The sequence below is a fragment of the Phyllobates terribilis genome, unplaced genomic scaffold (genome assembly GCF_046119375.1).
Source record: "Phyllobates terribilis strain yellow unplaced genomic scaffold, ASM4611937v1 Scaffold_7__3_contigs__length_470593459, whole genome shotgun sequence".
Classification (NCBI taxonomy): domain Eukaryota; kingdom Metazoa; phylum Chordata; class Amphibia; order Anura; family Dendrobatidae; genus Phyllobates; species Phyllobates terribilis.
In genome coordinates this window covers 252,929,899-252,951,763 of record NW_027362767.1, presented here as the reverse complement: position 1 = coordinate 252,951,763, position 21,865 = coordinate 252,929,899, and the positions used below count along the sequence as shown (strand labels likewise).

Below are 21,865 nucleotides of genomic sequence, written 5' to 3'. Positions count from 1 at the left end.
GGGATGAGGGGGCCATGCAATACCAGGATTGGGGATGAGGGGGCCATGCCTTACCAGGATTGCGACATGTATACACGGCCTTACAGACCCAAAAAGCAAGATATCGTATAGTGAAACTACATAAAGATGAGAAAGTTCTGGCGTCTCCGACTGTGAATGAAGGAACAAAAAGTAATTCTCAGGTCCAAACTAGAGATGAGCAGGATGCACAGATGACGTCGCGCTGCCCTGGGTGATCAAAAGCCGCAGGGGACACCAGAACAGAGATTCACGGAATCCTGTCAAGCTGCCAGGTAACACTGACCTGGAGGCTGGACCAGAGATCTGGGAATCCATCAGCTCATCTCTAGTCCTAACTGTCCCTGATGCAGCGGACAGTCCTGGATTTCGGTCTGCACCCTGCAGTCTCGGGTGTCTGCAGAAGGCCCCTCATTACCAGTGCCCCTCTAACTACAACTCCTGCCAGGGGAGAAAGAAATGGTAAATGGGCGTGGATTGGGGTGTGGCCAGGGCGTGGCCAAAATGTGCTGCTATGCGCGCCGCATGATCTGTCCCTCTTTCTCTTCTTCAAAAGTTGGGAAGTATGCTATAAGGCCTCGTAATTCAGTTGGATAATGCTTATTCAGTTCCCCTGTGTAGGTGCATGGCGAGTGCTTCCTGGTTGAGCTCTGGTTGCTTCTCAGTAGTTGCTAATAGTCATTATTGGTTCTTTTTTATTAGCTATTGTCCCTTTGTTTTTTATTTGGGATTTTTCCTAGCTTTGGATTTACTCATGTACCTGACTCCACATCGTCCGCGTCACCAGACACCAACTATCCTACAACAGCAGTCTGGGAAAGGCTCTATAAAGCCTCCACCCCTTCAGGAGTGCGTGAAGAATATCCAGGCCCTTAAGGACTTGCCTAGCAGTGGTGGCTTGCGCCAAAGTGCATCTGTGACTTCACTTTTTGCTGGTCCGATATAAGTCGCTACGAAGTAGTTATTCCTGCACATGACACAACTCCCATATCTATATGAGGCAGCTGAACTGTCTTTTATAGCCCGTTCCAAGACCCTGGAAATGGAGGTAAGGGAACGGCCAATCTCTCCCAGCTCTATAGCAGTTCCTAAAACCCGGACCCAAAATCCAGGCCCACTAAAAAACACCTCTCAGCACTACATGTGCTGAAGTCTGCTTTTCTGGGTCCTTCATCAACGAGGCTTGGCATCTCGATGACACATACCTTCCGTCCTGTACCAGTTGCCAACTTGTATTGTTCAAAATTTATTCTAATTGTTTGTGTTATGTATATCCCTTTCACATGTAAAGTGCCATGGAACAAATGGCACTATAATAATAAATAATAATAATAATCCAAGACCGGTCCAGCTGCCACCTTACACCACATATGGGGTATCACTGTGTTCAGGAGAATTTGTATAACAAATAATGGGGTCCATTTTCTCCTATTACCCCTTGTGTAACTTATAAATTTGGTGCTACAACAGTATTTTAGTCGAAAACATTTAATTTTTGCTTTTCACATCTGTTATAAAGTTTTGTGAATGAAAACTAGGTTAAAAACTTTTAGTAGACCAATTGATGAATTCCTTGAGGGGTCTAGGTTCCAAAATGCAGTCAGTTGTTGGAGGTTTCTGCTGTTTTGTAATTTCAGGTGCTCTGCAAATGCTACATGCAGTAGAAATGCTGGGGAGAAAAACAAGCGCAAACAGGGTCTTAACTGGTAAAAGTAAAGTGATAAACTAGAGGAGTATTACGCTCACCTGATGAGGTTGCACATCACATTTGCAATACTTCAACCGCATAAGGGTATATGCACACAATCAATAAACGCTGCGGATTGGATGCAGTGCACTTGAGCTGCGTGCAAACCGTAGCGTTCTACATTACAATCAAAGTGGATGGGATTTCAAGAAATCCCATGCCCACAATGCGTCTCCGTGCACCTACGGATCACCCGCGGACACGGATATGCGGCGCGTCTTTCCAGACCGCAGCATGTCAATTTCTCTTGCGGAGTCACTAGTCTCTGCAACAGGAATTAGATCACTACAATGTATTGAATCTGGTGAATCCGCATGGTTCAATGAACACATGCGGATTCACCTGCGCGCAGCACTTTGGACACAGCATAAAGTATGCTGCGTTCAAAGTGCTGACAGCACGGATCGTGCGGACATACCCTAAATCAGCTGCTGCATGACATGGGTTAACAAATTATTAAACAACATGTATGCAAGTACATGGATAGGAATGAAGTGATTAACCAGAGTCAGCATGGGTTTGTAACTAACAAGTCATGTCAGACTAACTTAATTTCCTTCTATGACAGAATCACTGACTGGGTGGATCAGGGAAATGCTGTAGATATAGTATATCTTGACTTCAGCAAAGCATTTGACAAAGTATCTCACACCATCCTTATTGAAAAAATGACCAAGTATGCAATGGACCAGGCAACTGTTAAGTGGATTCATAACTGGCTTAGTGATCGGACTCAAAGGGTGGTTGTAAATGGCTTCACATCCAGCTGGATGAATGTCTCAAGTGGGGTACCACAGGGCTCCGTCCTGGGACCTGTATTGTTCAACATCTTTATCAATGATTTAGATGAAGGAATTGAGGGTAAACTGATTAAATTTGCTGATGACACAAAGCTAGGAGGGATAGCTAATACTAGAGAAGAGAGAGAGAGGATTCAAAAAGACCTAAATAAACTGGAGCAGTGGGCAGCAACCAACAGAATGGTTTTTAACAGGGAAAAATGCAAAGTACTACATCTGGGCAATAAAAATGAAAAAAGCATATACAGAATGGGAGGAATAGAGCTAAGCAACAGTACATCTGAAAAAGACTTAGGTATACTAATAGATCATAGACTGAACATGAGTCAACAGTGTGATGCAGCAGCAAAAAAGGCAAATACAATTCTGGGATGTATTAACAGAAGCATACAGTCTAGATCACGTGAAGTCATTATCGGTCTTTACTCCTCTTTGGTCAGACCTCATCTGGAATACTGTGTACAGTTTTGGGCACCACATTTTAAAAAAGACATAGACAAACTGGAGCAAGTTCAGAGAAGAGCGACCAGAATGGTGACTGGTCTGCAAACCATGTCTTATGAGGAACGGTTACAGGATTTGGGAATGTTTAGCTTGCAAAAAAGAAGACTGAGAGGAGACTTAATAGCTGTCTACAAATATGTCAAGGGCTGTCACATTGTAGAAGGATCATCTTTATTCTCATTTGCACAAGGAAAGACTAGAAGCAATGGGATGAAACTAAATGGGAGGAGACACAGATTAGATATTAGAAAAAACTTTTTGACAGTTAGGGTGATTAATGAGTGGAACAGGCTGCCGCGAGAGGTGGTGAGTTCCCCTTCAATGGACGTCTTCAAACAGAGGCTGGACAGACATCTGTCTGAGATGATTTAGTGAATCCTGCTTTGAGCAGGGGGTTGGACCAGATGACCCAGGAGGTCCCTTCCAACTTTACCATTCTATGATTCTATGAACAGACCGAAGAACTTGTTTTAGGCACAATGTGTGTATACCTGCGCTGCTGATGAGGATTCCAGGATCTCGATGTGTTCTTAAATGCATTTTATTTGAACAGGTTAAAAATCAATGCCTTTCAAAGTCACACAGGACTTCTTCCTCAGGACATAACCTAATAGGTAATCCAAAGGTTACTGCTCCCTGCTGATTCCTGGATCTCTCTGCTGCATTTGACACTTTGGATCACCAGCTCCTCCTCACTATGCTCCACCACATAGGCCTCAAGGAAACCGTTATCTCCTGGTTCTCCTCCTATCTCTCTATGACCACTGTATCTCTTTCTCTCCTCGTCCCCTTACAATCGGGGTTCTGCAGGGCTCAGTCCTAGGCCCCTCCTCTTCTTTCTGTAGCATCGGTGTCTCTGCCCCCTGCTAGGCAGAGACGCCGTTCCCCTCACCTCTCTGCTCCGTGCTCGGCGTCCTCCTCCCGCTCTGCTGGCAGCGCGCGCTGCTTCCCAGGCACTATGCTTAGGGCACGCGTGCGCGCTCCCTCTCTCTTAAAGGGGCCGCGCGCGCCGTCCTAAGGAGTCCCCGGCCAATTGCCGGAGGATCTCCCATATATAAGGCACCTCCTCCAAAATGGAGGTGCCCGAGCAAAGTTGTTTGCACTGTGTCTTCCTGTGCTTCAGCCCTCAGGTCCCGCTGCTAGCCTGACTTCTCGTCCTACCTGCCTTGTCTGTCAGTCCGCTCACCTGGGAGCGTCCACCAGTTACCTACCTGTCACCTGCTTCGTCTGTCAGACCGCTCACCTGGGAGCGCCCGCCAGTTGCCTGTCAGGTATCTGCCTCTTCTGTCTGCCCGCTCTCCTGGGAGCACCTGCTTGCTTTCTGCCAGCCTGCCTGGAGATCCTGCCGTCACTTGCCGTGACCTCCTGCCTGTCTACCCGGAGACTGTCCCCGTCACTTGCCGTGACCACCTGCCTGCTTACCCACAGACTGTCCCCGTCACTTGCCGTGACCACCTGCCTGCTTACCCAGAGACTGTCCCCGTCACTTGCCGTGACCACCTGCCTGCTTACCCAGAGACTGTCCCCGTCACTTGCTGTGGCTACCTGCTTGCCTTCCCTGGGAGTCACCCGCTTCCTTACAAGGACTTCCCCTTTGTATTGCAGCTCAGAGGTTCCACCTCCCGGCCCCGTTACACTTTCTATACACTACCCCTATTGGACAAACCATCAGCAGATTTGGGTTCCAGTATCATCTCTATGCTGACAACACCCAATTATACACTTCTTCACCTGACATCACCCCTACCCTAATGTAAAATACCAAGGATTGTTTCTCTGCTGTCTCTAACATCATGTCCTCCCTCTATCTTAAACTGAATCTCTCCAAAACTGAATTTCTTGTGTTTCTCCCCTCTACTAACCTAACCCTACTTAACATCGAGATTACTTTGGAGGGTTCAACCATAACTCCAAAGCAGCACGCCCGCTGCCTTGGGGTCATATTCAACACTAAACTTTCCTTTACTCCCTATATACGATCACTCACTCGCTCTTGTCACCTGCATCTTAAAAACATCTCCAGAATTCGACCTGACCTTTTCTCACCTTTGAAACTGTTAAAGCTCTTACTGTTGCTCTTATTCACTCTCGTCTGGACTACTGCAACTCTCTTCTGATCGGTCTCCCTCTTACCAAACTTTCTCCTCTCCAATCCATCCTGAGTGCGACAGCCAGGGTCGTATTTCTGTCCAGCCACTTCACCGATGCCTCCTCCTTGTGCCAGTAATTACACTGGTTGCCCATTCGCTACAGGGTCCAATATAAACTCATCTCTCTCACCCACAAAGCTCTCCACAGTTCTGCACCGTCTTATATCTCCTCTGTCATCTCTGTCTATTGCCCTACACATGCCCTCCGTTCTACAAATGACCTAAGACTAACATGCCCCATAATCCGGACCTCGCACCTCCGTCTCCATGACTTCTCTCGTGCTGCGCCAGTTCTCTGGAATACACTACCCCACATGATCCGACTTATCCCTAGCCCCCACGTCTTCAAGCGCGCTTTAAAAGCCTATCTCTTTAAAAAATCCTACCACCTAAACTACTCCGTAAACTAACTTTTTTTAGTCCTTAATCTGGATCTTTGTCGGGCATAAATATTGCCTTATGATGCCTAATGACGATACAACTGTAGAACCAAAAGTTTTGGATGAAGAAGTCTGCCTGGTATTGATCTGCTATGAGCGGGATCCCATTATAAATGCAATGTCAGACCGTTCTCAACAAGTCCAAATAATCCTCTGGCGCTACTTCAATATGACAATCCGACCATAGTGTAAAACAGTAAAGCTTTATTTATAGTGTCCAGTGTATTCTACTTCCATAGATAAATAAAACCGCTTTTTAAAATCAATTAAAATCCATAAACCGTTCTCCATCTATCGGAGATATAGGAAGCATCTGGTTTATGGATTTTAATCAGTTTTAATGTGCTTTTATTTGTCTATGTAAGTAGAACACATCGGACATAATATTCAAATCTTTACTGTTTTTCACAATGGTTGGATGTCTATCTGTCCTGTGGAGCTATTCGACGTTGTAGTTATTGTGACTTTTTTTTCTCAGGAAACTGTTAAGGATTTCCGCCTTGTTGTCATGCACCTGTTCCTAAGGAAACACTTATATATTTAATGCATGTAATGAATTGTTCACTTTTGTATTTTACAAATTATAGTTTTTTGGGATCCCATCTCCATCCATCGCATAAGGAAATTAATGATCTCCACGAGTTTCTTACTGTTGTCCTGAGCTCCAAAATGGGGAACATCTCCTAGGACCTAGCTCAGATGTCTGTGATGTGCCTACTGATTGCACTCCCACTGCACAATTAGTGTGTAGTGTTACCAATGAAGACAAAACCCCATCATCTGATGATAAAATGCACCTCTCAGTCAATGGCACTTTCACTTTCCAGCGCTTCTCTCAGTTTGAGAAAAGTTGCATCCATTGCCAGTTCCCAAAACTAAAACCAAAAATATCCACTATCTACATTTTGTAATTTGCTGCATCTCCTCCTAACGTCTAATATATTATGTCCTTCATAAGTCCATAAAAACACACCTAAAAAACCCTTTTCCTTCCATAGATGTTCTGTGTTATGGAGCAGTGATTCTATTACTTTCCCCGTAATATCGTGACTGATATCATTTCTTTCTGCCTTTCCAATACAATATTCCCACTTGCCATGTAAGAATGAGCAGCTGTCTGCTTTCCCCAGAGCCATTCTGGCTGCTGTAATTTTACATCTTTATGATTCCTCATTCTGCTCATTTCTAAGAACTGTTTTATGCATGTGGACAAGTCTTAAAAAGCACGGCCGAGCCAAGCTATTATGGAGTGATACAAACATCAGAAGAAATACTTTCCACTTTGGATTCTCCGGCACGTGTTCCTTAACGTGTAATAAAAGCTCGGGAAAGAACAACTTGTTCTCCTGTGATGCTGCGACATCTGGGAATATTAGGAGGGATCTGCCTAGATCTACTGGAATCCTTCTAAAGGGGTCTGTAAGAAGAGCGGATACTACCAGCAAGTGTTTGAATAATGTTAAACGTCGTGTCTAGGAAATGTTTATGAAGCCCATAAGGCTGACTATTCCTTTATCCATCTCTCTATATCATATGTGTTATATATCTGTCTATGCAGCATATTGTGGCCCCTCCGCATCTGTCCTCACCTATCCTGGTTAGGATTGTCCTAAATACACCACTGCTTTGCAAACTTCAGTAATTATGGGTTGGCTAAATTTGCATCCATCTGCATGGGTGGTGGAGTGTTTTTAGATGCTGCCCTTAGCAGTGAATCTGATTTTTTTTTCTTCTCCTTTTTATATAGAAAATGTATTAAAGCTGCCAGCTGACCTTGGAAATATTATCCTCACCCCCTCACTCAGTCACTTGAGTCCTAGACAAACCTCATGTCTGACGAGTAAAACCTTTTATAAATTGGGAATATACATGCCACGCAAGGGAGTCTCAGACTTGTTTGGGCAAATACTGCTGACTAAATAAGGGATTAATGAACATGGCAAAATCTGCCTCATCCGCGGTCGTCTCTTTATGTCAGAGCCAGATGATAGGTTTAATTTACCCCATATTTGAAGGATTAAGCAAAGTCTTTGACAACTCCACAATCCCCGCGCCTTTGTGAGTGTAGCTAATGGTTGTATAAAATGTGGAGAATCTGTCATTTCTGTCAGAAAAAGCTTTGATACTGGTAGAAGTAGAAAATGCAATCTAACTTCAGGTTGTTACTATAGTAGTGGTGTAAATACAATAAAGCGCTCTCACTCTGCTCCCAACTCAGCACAGATAATCTCATAACTTCACTTATTCCAGAATCCTCTGATTGTCTGGTAAGAGCATCTATAACATTTTACCGAACGCCAGAAACTGATTTATGCATGATTTCTGAGACTTTACAATGAAGTACAGTATGTGCTACTTGCTTTGCCAGTTTATGGCTGGTGACTCCATAGGCATAGACATTTCTAAATAAGTAGGTGCATTAAATACTGGAAACGGATGGAGATCATCTCATGTAACATATGTATAGGAATAAAATAAAACTATTTATGACAGTAGTACAGATAAGGGAACTATAAAGAAAAGCTGTCCATTGTGTAAATGAAGCTTCTATACACTTTATATTCCAGTCATGTACATTTCTAATATCTATACAGTATGTACTAATGATTCCTCACCATTTCAAGGCTAAGGCCACGGTCCCACTATCAGTATTTGGTCAGTATTCGGTTTAGTATATTTTCTCAGGAGTGGGAGCCAAAACCAGGTGAGGAATAATCAGAGAAAAGGTTTAATAGAAACAAGTCACCAATTCTGTATTTATCACCCACTCCTGGTTTTGGCTCCCACTCCTGAGAAAAAATACTGACGACTACTGACCAAATACTGATAGTGGGGCCCTGGCCTGATGCTTTCTGTTAGTGAATGGAAACCGTCATTGTTTACATTTGCAGATTAAAAACTGGAAGAGACTGAAGCTGGTCATACACCTTAGAGATCTGTCATTTGCCCTACAGTGTCCTCCCTTACCATACAGATGCATGCTGCCAAACACCACATATCTCCAGTGAGAACAAAGGATTGAGCTTGTTGAAATCCAGCTTGCCCGACCTTTTTTCCCCAATATCTGCCACCTGAAACATTATACACATCACTCATCAAGGCAAACTGCAAAATCACTCCTGTCATGGAGTCCAGGCTGAAAGCTCCTACCTGCTCCGATGAATTGTAACAAACTCTCAACCACGTAAAGGAATTTTTGAGGATTACGATATCCTTAGGGAGTAACCAATATTAGGTCGGTGTGTCCATGACAGTCCCCATGGATCAGATGTTTGTAACTTCAGCGTTGGACGGTTTTAATCAGTGAATGGAGCTGGACTGTACTGGAGCTCGGTTTCCTTATTCACTTCAAAGATTTTAGATAAACCCAGTAAAGTAGAAGATTATTTATTCTGCTATTCCAGCACACAAGTGTGTAATGTCTCTCCTGGGTCTGCTATCAAATACCTAATACAATATTACTGTCGTTATATTCAACACTTGCTTTAATGATTATATGATATTCTGATTGTATCTGACTCATATTTGTGTTTTTTCTCAGCTGCTGAATCGGAAGGACAAGACCACTTTTGATAAACTGGATTACCTGCTCTCAAAAGAGGATAATTACAAACGGACGAGAGAGTACATCCGAAGCTTAAAGATGGTCCCGTCCATCCCGTATTTAGGTAAGTTGGACTCCTATTTGGTAAAATCACAGAGGCACCCACACTAATTGATAGACATGTCCATAGGAAGCTATCCACCATTGTGTCGTGGACGGGAGCGACATCCCTCCACCATTGATAAGTAATTACAAGGTTATTAAGCATGATAGCAATGCGATCTGCTCAGCTCCTCATTTATCACGTGCTGCTCTCTGATACGGCACATGTGAACTCTTACAGGTCATCTCTTGTCTCTCCGCAGTATTATGTGCTCAGGTCCTGCGTATAAACAGTGATGTCACTGTTTCCTGTAGGTTGCAGGCATAAACATTGAATTTGTACATTTATCAGGCGGTTATTAAAAAAGAGGACCTAGCTGATTTTTAGTTAATCTGGATTTTCCATAGCTGAAGGTCACTGTAGTTTTAGGTACAGGCTATTTCGGTATATTATGTTCTAGCGGTTGGATGAATGATTGTATTTTCTTGTACATAGTATAGTTTTGTGCTGCGCGGCCTGTCTCTCACATCAGACACAACAACCCTGCCGGGTGCATTATCACAAATGTACATGCAAGTTATGTGAATAATCAAGCGATGGTTATTTGCCACCTTGATTAAATGGTCATTTCATAATCTTTTGGCTTGTCAGACTGACCACCATCTGACTAGCAACATGTAGAAAATTGGCCACATAAAGTTATTGTTTACCTCAGCTCTTTCAATATCTTTGATTTCCATCAACTAGTAGATAAAATTATTACCATATGGATTGTCCCAAAGGCGCCTTGTCATTGGGGTTATCTAACCCATACATATCGCTCCTGTGCTGATGTTTTACTGCGCCCCTGGTCTTTCAACACCCGGGTCCAATGGTGATGGGCTGGCACAACATGTCATCACTGCAGGGAATTGCTGGCCACAGTCTTGTTGGCACATCTCTGGAGCCGGATGAGCAAAAGATCAGGGTAACCTTATCACAGGAGCAGCAGGGGGTGATTGGTAAGAAAAGTATTACTCTTTTTGTTGTTTTTTTGGGGGGGTGGGGGGGTTGGGAGGAGATTGAAAAAAAACTGGTGGAGGGAAGCTTTCCAGAAAGTCACTACAGTTCATGTTTTTGGTAATAGATTTCTTTCTTAGGTAGCCAAGATCTTAGATTTTCATGGTCAGAATCCAGTGAGATCAGCACATTTGTGGTAGCGCCCGCAAATAACACTGGGTTGTAAATTATACGACCAGAGAATGTATGAGGTTTCACAGCCCACACAACCCGTGGTAATTGCAGCTTCCTTTTGCTGTTTTCGTTCAATTTTGCTTTCTAAATTTGGTAATAATACACTCCTCAACATTGACATTGCAACACCAAGAGAGGAAAAGTCGTGGAGTGATGGAAATCACAGGATGGATAGACAGGTTTATACAAATGATGAAAAAATGGAAACCAGATTTTCAAAACCTCTTGATTTATTCAGTATGAAATCTACGCACCTATGCAAAGCCATGAAAAGGTTTTCACGAGGTAATATTAAGATTAAAGTGTCCTAGGAGAAATTTTTCAACATGACAATGCCAGGCTGGATATTGCTGGTGCTATTGTGATCAGCCTGCATGGCCTTAACGGGCTTCCTTGGCTGCAGCGTCTCTGGACTTGTTTCCCATCCTGCAGCACATCCTGGATGTCATTGGTCGGTGATTACACAGGAGCTGCCAGCAGCGGATCTTGATGATTCTGTTGCAGAACATTCCACAGACAACCCTTATAAACCTCATTGATAGCAGACAAGGTGTGTAAGTGTGGGGGCTTCTGTATGTAGTGCTTATACTCCAGACTGAATCAAATCTTGAGGTTTTGAATATTTTCTTTACATTTTTTCATCATTTGCACATCAGTAACCCATCTATCCATACTCCTTGGTGTTGCACTTTCTATGTTGAAGACTGTAAATAAAGGCATATACCGTATGTTATTAACAAGTACTTTAGTGGGATGCTTTAGTCTACATGTGACTGCCAAAACTGTTTCTGTACTCTAATGAAGATAAAGGCCATAACAAATGTGTAATTACAAATAGTAAGGCTGTGTTGTGTTGTGACTACGGTCAGAGATCAGTGACCGATGAGTAGGTGGAAAAAGGAAAGACTCTGTGACTCTGCCGACTCTGTGACTACATGACCATAAAAGATGTGTTGCCCCTGCGAGAGCAAAGAAAATTGTGTTCTGCAGTGTTTTGCTGGACAACGGAAGGCAGAGCCATGTGCTTGGGGGTTGTACGGTAGCACCCTTATCTGCGGTAGCTCCATGCTCGCTCCATGTGCCTTAGATATGGGTCTGTTTTATGGAGATATGCTTCACCTAAAGCATTGCTTATTGGGGAGGATTACTCCTTATCTCTTGTGTTGAAGAATGGAGGAAAAAGACCAGGTGTGGACCCATAAACTACTATCGGGAGTATGGTGACAAAACATCTAGTTGAAGCATAACAGTACTATATGGACCCAAGACTTTAGGTGTCTTATTATGGCTCCATACAATACACAGTGTGACTGGATCTGTAATAATACCTTGTAACATGCTATAACTTTCATGTGATTCAAGGCTTGTAACTTTGTGTCTCAAGTCATCTTGGATTGGGTGAGATTTATCCAAACCAGAGCTGGGTAAAAGTGGTCAAGTTGATTATATAAAATAATCTGACGGACACTTTTCCAAAACTACGGTAATCTGAAAGTGATACTTGGAATTTGATTAAATAAAATAATAAACTAAATAATTAGATCATCCCCTTTTCCCCTGGACAATTTTTGATTAATCTCATCTATTGTATGACACCAGATTATTTGGTGATTCCATGAGATCCCATTGCTATTTTATCTAGCTGCAACCTTGCTTCATGTGTAAATTTTGCCATTCATGCTAGATGAGCGTTGGCTACAGACCGCCATTTAATGTATATTAGAGCTTCCAACTCTTCCCGAAGAGTGATGTTGGGGAAGAGAATTATCGGGGCATGCTCGGTCCTTTGGAAGATAAAGTGCCTGTCTTTTACCCAGTGTACGGTTGTGGGAGAGTCCGCTATCAAAAGTGTATGGCCAGCTTAACCTCTTTGGTTATTACAGCTGATGAACAGAATAAAAGCATCTCATACAGAAATTTCTAAAGTCGTAAGATATTTATCTAACAAAAAAAAAAAAGGATTAATCTGTTTGATTAACGGCAGTCTGACATCTGTTTTCATACGAGCTTTGCATTTGTTGAATATCGTGCCTTCGGAGTTTTTCGTCCCTGATGTAAACTCATCATTCTAAAGTAGAAAGATTACACAGATCTCTTCCCATTCAGTGTGCTTCATTCCTCGGCCATGTGTCTTTCATATTTCACTCAAAACTTTGGAAAATATTGCATGACCTTTCAGTTTGCGGCAGGATGACTACAGCAGACTTATGATTTAAGTGACTGCCCTTGTAGGAATCAATTATATGCTGTCTCCTCAAAGACTGGACTCGGCAGCTCGAATGTGCATTAGCGATGTGCGATCTGACACGACTTGTAGCTTTTACGTCCTTGTGATGTGTCTGAAAATCAGTTTACATGCAACCCCTGTCTCACTGCACCCTGTATGTAAGAGAAATTACGCCAAACTACGAGCTGCTTACAAATGCGATCTGTCTACCTTTTGCTCTCCAGAATGATTGAACATGGAGTTTGACAGCTACAAAAGTCTGTTTGACCAATTACAACTGGATCTAAAATATAAAACCAGAGTCTGCTTTTCTTATTTATTGAGTAGAGGTTTAACATCCATGAATCCCAGGGATTTGATTTAATAATTAATTGTGTGTTTAAATGGAAAATGTGGATTTAGGTGATAGCAATTCTATCAAAGAGACTGTGCAGTGACACTCACTTCAGCATAGGAGGTGAGAAGAGCTGATGACTTTACAATTCCACATATTTACCGAGACATGTGCTTGATTGTCAGGTATCGTTCACGTGTCTTGTCATTAGAATAGGACACATGCACAATACCGGCCGATAATGCACACGTCTCGACAGGTATGCAGGGTAATGTCATCAACACCATTTTCCTTCAATGCAGGATTGAGCGGCGCCAGACATCCCATTTAAACCCTCTCTATACTTAGTTGACCATTGACTGCACCATTAAAATGCTCACTAGGCCTGGTGTGCTTGTGTACTGCATTTTATTATTATTATTATTATTATTATTATTATTAATTATTATAGCGCCATTTATTCCATGGCACTTTACATGTGAAAAAGGGGGTATAATACAAGAACAATTTCAATAATCTTGAACACAATGTGACAGCGACTGGTACAGGCGGAGCGAGGACCCTGCCCGCGAGGGCTCACAATCTACGAGGGATGGGTGAGGATACAGTAGGTGAGGGTAGAGCTGGTCGTGCAGCGGTATGGTGGAGCGGTGGTTACTGCAGGTTGTAGGCTTGTCGGAAGAGGTGGGTCTTCAGGTTCCTTTTGAAGGTTTCCACGGTAGGCGAGAGTCTGATACGTTGGGGTAGAGAGTTCCAGAGTAGGGCGGAAGCACGGGAGAAATCTTGTATACGGTTGTGGGAGGAGGAGATAAGAGGGGAGTAGAGCAGGAGATCTTGTGAGGATCGGAGGTTGCGTGCAGGTATGTAACGGGAGACTAGGTCGGAGATATATGGAGGAGACAGGTTGTGAATGGCTTTGTATGTCATGGTTAGGGTTTTGAACTGGAGTCTCTGAGCAATGGGGAGCCAGTGAAGAGATTGACAGAGAGGAGAGGCCGGGGAATAGCGGGGGGACAGGTTGATTAGTCGAGCAGCAGAGTTTATGATAGATTGGAGGGGTGCGAGAGTGTTAGAGGGGAGGCCACAGAGCAGGAGGTTGCAGTAGTCAAGGCGGGAGATGATGAGGGCGTGCACTAGTGTTTTTGCAGATTCATGGTTTAGGAATGTGCGGATCCGGGAGATATTTTTAAGTTGGAGTCGGCAGGAAGTGGAAAGGGCTTGGATATGTGGTTTGAAGGAGAGTTCCGAGTCCAGGGTTACCCCGAGGCAGCGAGCTTGAGGGACTGGGGAGAGTGGGCAGCCATTGACTATGATGGATAGGTCAGTTGGGAGGGTTGAATGAGATGGCGGAAAGATGATGAATTCTGTTTTGTCCATGTTAAGTTTTAGAAATCTAGCAGAGAAGAAGGATGAAATAGCAGACAGACATTGTGGGATTTTGGTTAATACGGAGGTGATATCGGGTCCAGAGAGGTAGATCTGTGTGTCATCAGCATAGAGGTGATAATGAAAGCCATGAGACTCTATGAGCTGTCCCAGGCCTAAGGTGTAGATGGAGAAGAGCAGGGGTCCTAGAACTGAACCTTGGGGGACACCGACAGATAGGGGGCGAGATGAAGAGGTGGTGTGTGAGTGGGAGACACTGAATGTCCGGTCTGTTAGGTATGAGGAGATCCAGGATAGGGCCAAGTCTGTGATGCCGAGAGATGAGAGAGTCTGTAGTAAGAGGGAATGGTCCACTGTGTCAAAGGCAGATGACAGGTCTAGGAGGAGGAGGACAGAGTAGTGTCGCTTAGATTTGGCGGTTAGTAGGTCGTTTGTGACTTTAGTCAGTGCAGTTTCAGTAGAATGGTGCGGTCGGAAACCAGATTGTAGGCGGTCAAAGAGGGAGCAGGAGGAGAGGTGGGAGGACAGTTCAGAATGGACATGTTGTTCCAGTAGTTTTGAGGCATAGGGGAGAAGTGATATGGGGCGATAGCTAGACACAGAGGATGGGTCAAGGGAGGGCTTTTTGAGGATGGGTGTGATTGAGGCATGTTTGAAACATGAGGGAAAGACACCAGTTGTTAGTGACAGGTTGAAGAGGTGGGCTAGGGCTGGGATGAAGATAGTGGTAAGGTTTGGGATGAGGTGGGATGGGATTGGGTCAAGTTTACAGGTGGTGAGGTGTGATTTGGAGAGTAAGGAGGAAAGTTGATCTTCAGAAATGGTGGAGAATGTAGTTTTGGAGGAGGAGGGTTGAGTAGGTGTGGGGAGGGGCTGTGGGGGCTTTAGGCAAAAGCTTTGTCTGATGGTGTCAAAGTCTTCGGCTGAAATAAGAGGAGAGGGAGGAGGCACTGGGGGACGGAGGAGAGAATTGAAGGTGTTGAATAGTTGTTTGGGGTTGTGGGACAGGGAGGATATGAGAGATGTGAAGTATGTTTGTTTTGCTGCAGTGAGTGTGGACTTGAAGGTAGTGAGGGACTGTTTGAATGCGATGAAGTGCTCATGGGAGTGGGACCTTTTCCATCTACGTTCAGCAGCCCTGGAGGCCCGTCGCAGTTCTTTAGTTAGGCTGGTGTGCCAGGGTTGTCTGTTGATTGTGCGAGTCTTGGTATGCATGAGGGGGGCGACCGAATCGAGAGCTGCAGCTGTTGTGGTGTTGTATAAAGTGGCAGCAGCATCTGCATCATGTAAGGAACTAATGTCTGTAAGAGGGAGGAGGGATTCAGAGAGAGAGTGTAGGTCAAGGTGTTTGAGATTTCTACGAGGGTATTCAAGTTTGTGGAGTGGGGATTGTTGCCCCGGGGAGGAGAGAGAAGAGAATGTGAGTAGGTTGTGGTCAGAGAGAGGGAGAGGTGAGTTAGAGAGGTTAGATAGGGAACAGAGGCGGGTGAAGATGAGGTCCAGCGTGTGGCCGTCTTTGTGGGTGGGTGTGGAAGACCACTGGGTAAGACCAAAGGAGGAAGTGAGGGATAGAAGCTTAGAGGCAGCTGAGAGGGAAGTATCAATGGGGATGTTAAAGTCGCCCATGAGGATAGTGGGGATGTCAACAGAGAGGAAATGAAGTAGCCAGGTGGTGAAGTGGTCAAAGAAAGTGGTGGCTGATCCTGGGGGGCGGTAGATGACAGCCAGTTGGAGGTTGGAGGGGGAGTAGATGCGCACACAGTGCACTTCAAAAGACGGGAGAGTAATTGCGGGCGGCAGTGGGATCTGGGTGAAGGAGCAGTTTTCTGAGAGGAGGAAACCTATTCCTCCACCGTGCTTGCCGTTGGGGCGGGGGGTATGGGAGAGGTGGAATCCGCCATACGAAAGTGCAGCAGGAGAGGTTGTGTCGGAGGGGGTGAGCCAGGTTTCAGTGATTCCGAGGAAGGAAAGCTTGTTAGTGATGAAGAGATCGTGAATGTAGGAAAGTTTATTGCAGACAGAGCGAGCGTTCCATAGAGCTCCTGTTAGTGGAACTGGGGAAGCGGGGGCTGGGCGGATGGGTGTAAGGTTAGAAGGGTTACGAGAGTTTGGGATAGATCGGGGGTAGGAGGTGGAAGTGAATGTAGGGATGTGGTGAGGAGGGCCAGGATTTGGAGAGATGTCGCCGGCAGTAAGGAGGAGCAGAGAAAGCGTTATTAGGTGGGAGCAGGAGAGGGCATGAGGTGGCTGTCTTTGTTTGGAGACAAAGGATTGTATGTTGTGGAATAGCTCTGAGGAAGAGGTGAGATGGGTGGGGAGAATGGAGGGAGAGATGAAGAGTTCCTTTCCAGGTGTAGGGATTAGGGGTGGTTGAAAGAAGTGAAGGATTAAGGGGTTCACACCGAGTTTTCGATCTACATTTAATATATATGCAAGAAAAAACATGTCCTCAATGTTACAATAGCCTGCCTGAATCCAAAAGGGTGTTCTTTTGGCCTCCATTGGGCCGATAAACATTAGTATACTACTGTTAGTATACTATGCTATTCCACTGGTGGGATCCTATAAAAAAACAAAAACGCATCTATTAAACAGATAAGATACTACCTGTGTTTCTCCAAAAATAACCATCTTATATTATTTTTTGCTCCTAGCAAGGAGTTAGGGCTTATTTTTTTTTCCATGAACAACAATCCACATTTATTCTTGAACAAAAAAATTAACATTTATTCAAACATAATCATGTCATCACATTCTGGAGCATCAACTTAACTCTCCAAATCCTGAATTCCATCATGACTTTCTTGAGAGCCTATTTCCTTTTTCAAAAATCTACTCTTTACACATGCTGACGAAGAACGATGAGGTTAGAGTGATCACTAATAGATCATTCTGTCCCCATACATATCATGTTCTCGACAGCACATCTCCTGTTTACACCGGGCGATGTGCTAACAAGAACAATGGCCTAGTATTATTAAGACTGGCATTGTACATGACAGTCTTAGTGAATGGAGCCGCTGCAGTAGGATTCTCCTTCTTCATTGAGAGTCGCACACCACTTAATACATTAGGAATTTTACAGGTGTCATGCACCTCTGTCAGAAATGTATATACACATGTATATATACACACTGCACATACAGTGGGAGAAATAAGTATTTGATCCCTTGCTGTTTTTGTAAGTTTGCCCACTGACAAAGACATGAACAGTCTATAATTTTAAGGGTAGGTTAATCAAGAAAATCACATTGTATAAAATTAGATACTTTTTTTTTGCATTTTGCAGTGAGAAATAAGTATTTAATCCCCTACCAACCATTATGAGTTCTGGGTCCTACAGACCAGTTAGACGCTCCTAATCAACTCATTACCTGCATTAAAGACAGGTGTCTTACATAGTCACCTGTATAAAAGACTCCTGTCCACAGACTCAGTTAATCAGTCAGACTCTAACCTGTACAATATGGGCAAGACCAAAGAGCTTTCTAAGGATGTCAGGGACAAGATCATAGACCTGCTCAAAGCTGGAATGGGCTACAAAATCATAAATAAGACGCTGGGTGAGAAGGAGACAACTGTTGGTGCAATGGTAAGAAAATGGAAGAAATACAAAATGACTGTTAATCGACATCGATATGGGGGACAATGAAAAATCTCACCTCGTGGGGTATCCTTGATCATGAGGAAGGTGAGAGATCAGCCTAAAACTACACGGGGGAACTTGTTAATGATCTCAAGGCAGCTGGGACCACAGTCACCAAGAAAACCATTGGTAACACATTACGCCTTAAATGTTTAAAATCCTGCAGTGCCCACAAGGTTCCCCTGCTCAAGAAGGCACATGTGCAGGCCCGTCTGAAGTTTGCCAATGAACACCTGGATGATTCTGTGAGTTATTGGTAGAAGGTGCTGTGGTCAGATGAGACAAAAATTGATCTGTTTGGCATTAACTCAACTCGCCGTGTTTGGAGAAAGAAGGGTAAGTACAACTCTAAGAACATCGTCCCCACCGTGGTTGGGGAAAGCATGGTGAGGGAAACATTATACTTTGGGGGTGCTTTTCTGCAAAGGGGACATGACGACTCCACCGTACTGAAGGGAAGATGGATGGGGTCATGTATCGCGAGATTTTGGCCAACAACCTCCTTCCCTCAGTAAGAGCATTAAAGATGGGTTGTGGCTGGGTCTTACAGCACGACAATGACCCAAAACATACAGCCAAGGCAACAAAGGAGTGGCTCAAAAAGCAGCACAGTAAGGTCATGGAGTGGCCTAGCCAGTCTCCAGACCTTAATCCCATAGAAAACTTATGGAGGGAGTTGAAGCTCCGAGTTGCCAAGCGACAGCCTCAAAATCTGAATGGTTTAGAGATGATCTGCAAAGAGGAGTGGACCAAAACTCCTCCTGACATGTGCGCAACCCTCATCATCAACTACAAAAACAGTCTGACTGCTGTACTTGCCAACAAGGGTTTTGCCACCAAGTATTAAGTGTTGTTTGCCAGAGGGATCAAATACTTATTTCTCACTGCAAAATGCAAAAAAAAATTATCTAATTTTTACAATGTGATTTTCTTGATTTTTTGGGGATATTCTATCTCTCAATGTTAAAATTAACCTTCCCTTAAAATTATAGACTGTTCATGTCTTTGTCAGTGGGCAAACTTACAAAAACAGCAAGGGATCAAATACTTATTTCCCCCACTGTACATACATATGTATATGCACACACTGCACATACATACCAGCCTGTCTCCTCTTCAGCTCCAGACTTCTGCAGTTAAGAGGCCTTTGGTGACATCATGATCACATGGTGATGTCACCAAAGGTCCTTAAGCAGTCTTAACCTCAGAATAGAAAAGCTGGGAACCCTCTGAGGGGTCCCTGGGCGATTGCCCAGTTTGACTTCTCCTAATGCAGTCCCTCACTGTAACTGGGGCGGCTTATCTTTGTGGTAGGGCTTACATTTTGAGCATACTTCAAAAATCTTGTAAAATGGTGCTAGTCAATCTTCAGAAGCACAAGCAGGAAGCCGGCTGAAAACATAGAAACATTTGCAACTCTGTGTCACAGACGCAGAAGGTCGCAATGTGACACCATAGGAAATATTAGATAATTTGCAGTATCATTGTTACGCAACACATGTCGCTCAAGTCTTTTAAATATTGCTGTATATGATCTTAACTATTTTGATAAATTTTGTTTCTCCTGCGGCATTCCTGGTTCCATGGTTTCTTGTTGCCAAAAATCAATAGATTATGTTGTATCTGCATCCATCATGCTTAGCTGAGAAAGTCAGGAAGATTGTCCATAAGACACCAAATTAGTGTATATACAAATTAGTGTTATACAAACAAGCTGATGCGGGGCACGCGATGTCCTGGGCTATAGACCCTGGAGCTAATTAAACTTAGGACATCCATTCTGGCCTTTGAAAATGTTGTGTTGTTACATTTTATATGTGCTTTCTGTTCTTTGTAGTCCCGTTTCACCCAGGGTTTATTACATCATCCCCTTCTCTTATGTCAAGTGCATAAATCTAAGTTGGCGAGAATGATGGACGTTTGGGGTTTGGCACGCCATTGACACCTTAACTTTGCAAATGTTGTTACTAACTTGCAATAGTCAGAAAATCACTTAATACTACATAGACACTCTCACAGCTTTGTATGTATTTACCGGTGAAGTAATCCCAAGCATTGGCCAGCTCAGAGGAAAGTTTTAGACTGAGGTCTGTCTGCAATCATAATGTCTTTCTGTTAGTATATACAAGCTGTTAAATGGGAACGTATTCCTTGCTTCTGGGCAGGGAGTCAAAGTCTCTCATCTCAGGATGTCATTTTTTTACTCTTTGTTGCTGGAGAAGCCTTCAGGATTTCTGCTTTCTTATTCAGATAATGAGCAATAACCCCCAAAAATCAAGAAATTTCCACATTCATAGAAGCCCTACTGAATGCTTCAGGAAAAAAAACTCTGGCTGTGTGCACACAGTCTTTTTTTTTTGCTACGTTTTGTAGAGGAAACTGAGAAGAACCTCTGAGATTTTGAGGAGTGTTGCATTTTCAAACAGGATTTGAAGAGTTTCCTCTCCATTTTTGCTCCAAAAACTCCTCAAAATACTCCGTGTGCGCATAGCCTCTCACTTCAAAGAAGTGGCGTACGCTTTTTTTTTTTTCCACCAGGCATTTTTCAAAACCTGAAGCCGGGAAATAACTCTCAAAAACCTCAAGATGTGAATAGCAAGGAGGATTTACATTGAAATCATAGAATCATAGAATGTTAGCGTTGGAAGGGACCTCCTGGGTCATCTGGTCCAACCCCCTGCTCAATGCAGGATTCACTAAATCATCTCAGACAGATGTCTGTCCAGCCTCTGTTTGAAGACGTCCATTGAATGGGAACTCACCACCTCTCGTGGCCGCCTGTTCCACTCATTGATCACCCTAACTGTCAAAAAGTTTTTCTAATATCTAATCTGTGTCTCCTCCCATTCAGTTTCATCCCATTGCTTCTAGTCTTTCCTTGTGCAAATGAGAATAAAGATGATCCTTCTACAATGTGACAGCCCTTGAGATATTTGTAGACCGCTATTAAGTCTCCTCTCAGTCTTCTTTTTTGCAAGCTAAACATTCCCAAATCCTGTAACCGTTCCTCATAGGACATGGTTTGCAGACCAGTCACCATTCTGGTCGCTCTTCTCTGAACTTGCTCCAGTTTGTCAATGTCTTTTTTAAAATGTGGTGCCCAAAACTGGACACAGTATTCCAGGAGAGGTCTGACCAAAGAGGCGTAAAGTGCTATAATGACTTCACGTGATCTAGACTGTATGCTTCTCTTAATACATCCCAGAATTGTATTTGCCTTTTTTGCTGCTGCATCACACTGTTGACTCATGTTCAGTCTATGATCTATTAGTATACCTAAGTCTTTTTCACATGTACTGTTGCTTAGCTCTATTCCTCCCATTCTGTATATGCTTTTTTCATTTTTATTGCCCAGATGTAGTTCTTTGCATTTTTCCTTGTTAAAAACCACTCTGCTAGTTGCTGCCCACTGCTGTTTATTTAGGTCTTTTTGAATCCTCTGTCTCTCTTCTCTAGTATTAGCTATCCCTCCTAGCTTTGTGTCATCAGCAAATTTAATCAGTTTACCCTCAATTCCTTCATCTAAATCATTGATAAAGACTTTAAACAATACAGGTCCCAGGACAGAGCCCTGTGGTAACCCACTTGAGACATTCAACCAACTGGATGTGAAGCCATTTACAACCACTCTTTGAGTCCGATCACTAAGCCAATTATGAATCCACCTAACAGTTGCCTTGTCCATTCCATACATTTTTTCAATAAGGATGGTGTGAGATACTTTGTCAAATGC

General features: G+C 43.6%; 1 protein-coding gene across 15 annotated transcripts in view; it reads left to right on the top strand.

Moving 5' to 3' along the window:
* The window catches only part of RALGPS1 (Ral GEF with PH domain and SH3 binding motif 1), a 540,676-nt gene that overhangs the window by 189,440 nt on the left and 329,371 nt on the right, over nt 1–21,865 (top strand). For all 15 annotated transcript variants that reach the window (XM_073640264.1, XM_073640270.1, XM_073640276.1 and 12 more), the window contains one exon: nt 9,201–9,327. In XM_073640264.1, the coding sequence (XP_073496365.1) occupies nt 9,201–9,327 (127 nt within the window). The remainder of the gene's footprint in view (nt 1–9,200; nt 9,328–21,865) is intronic.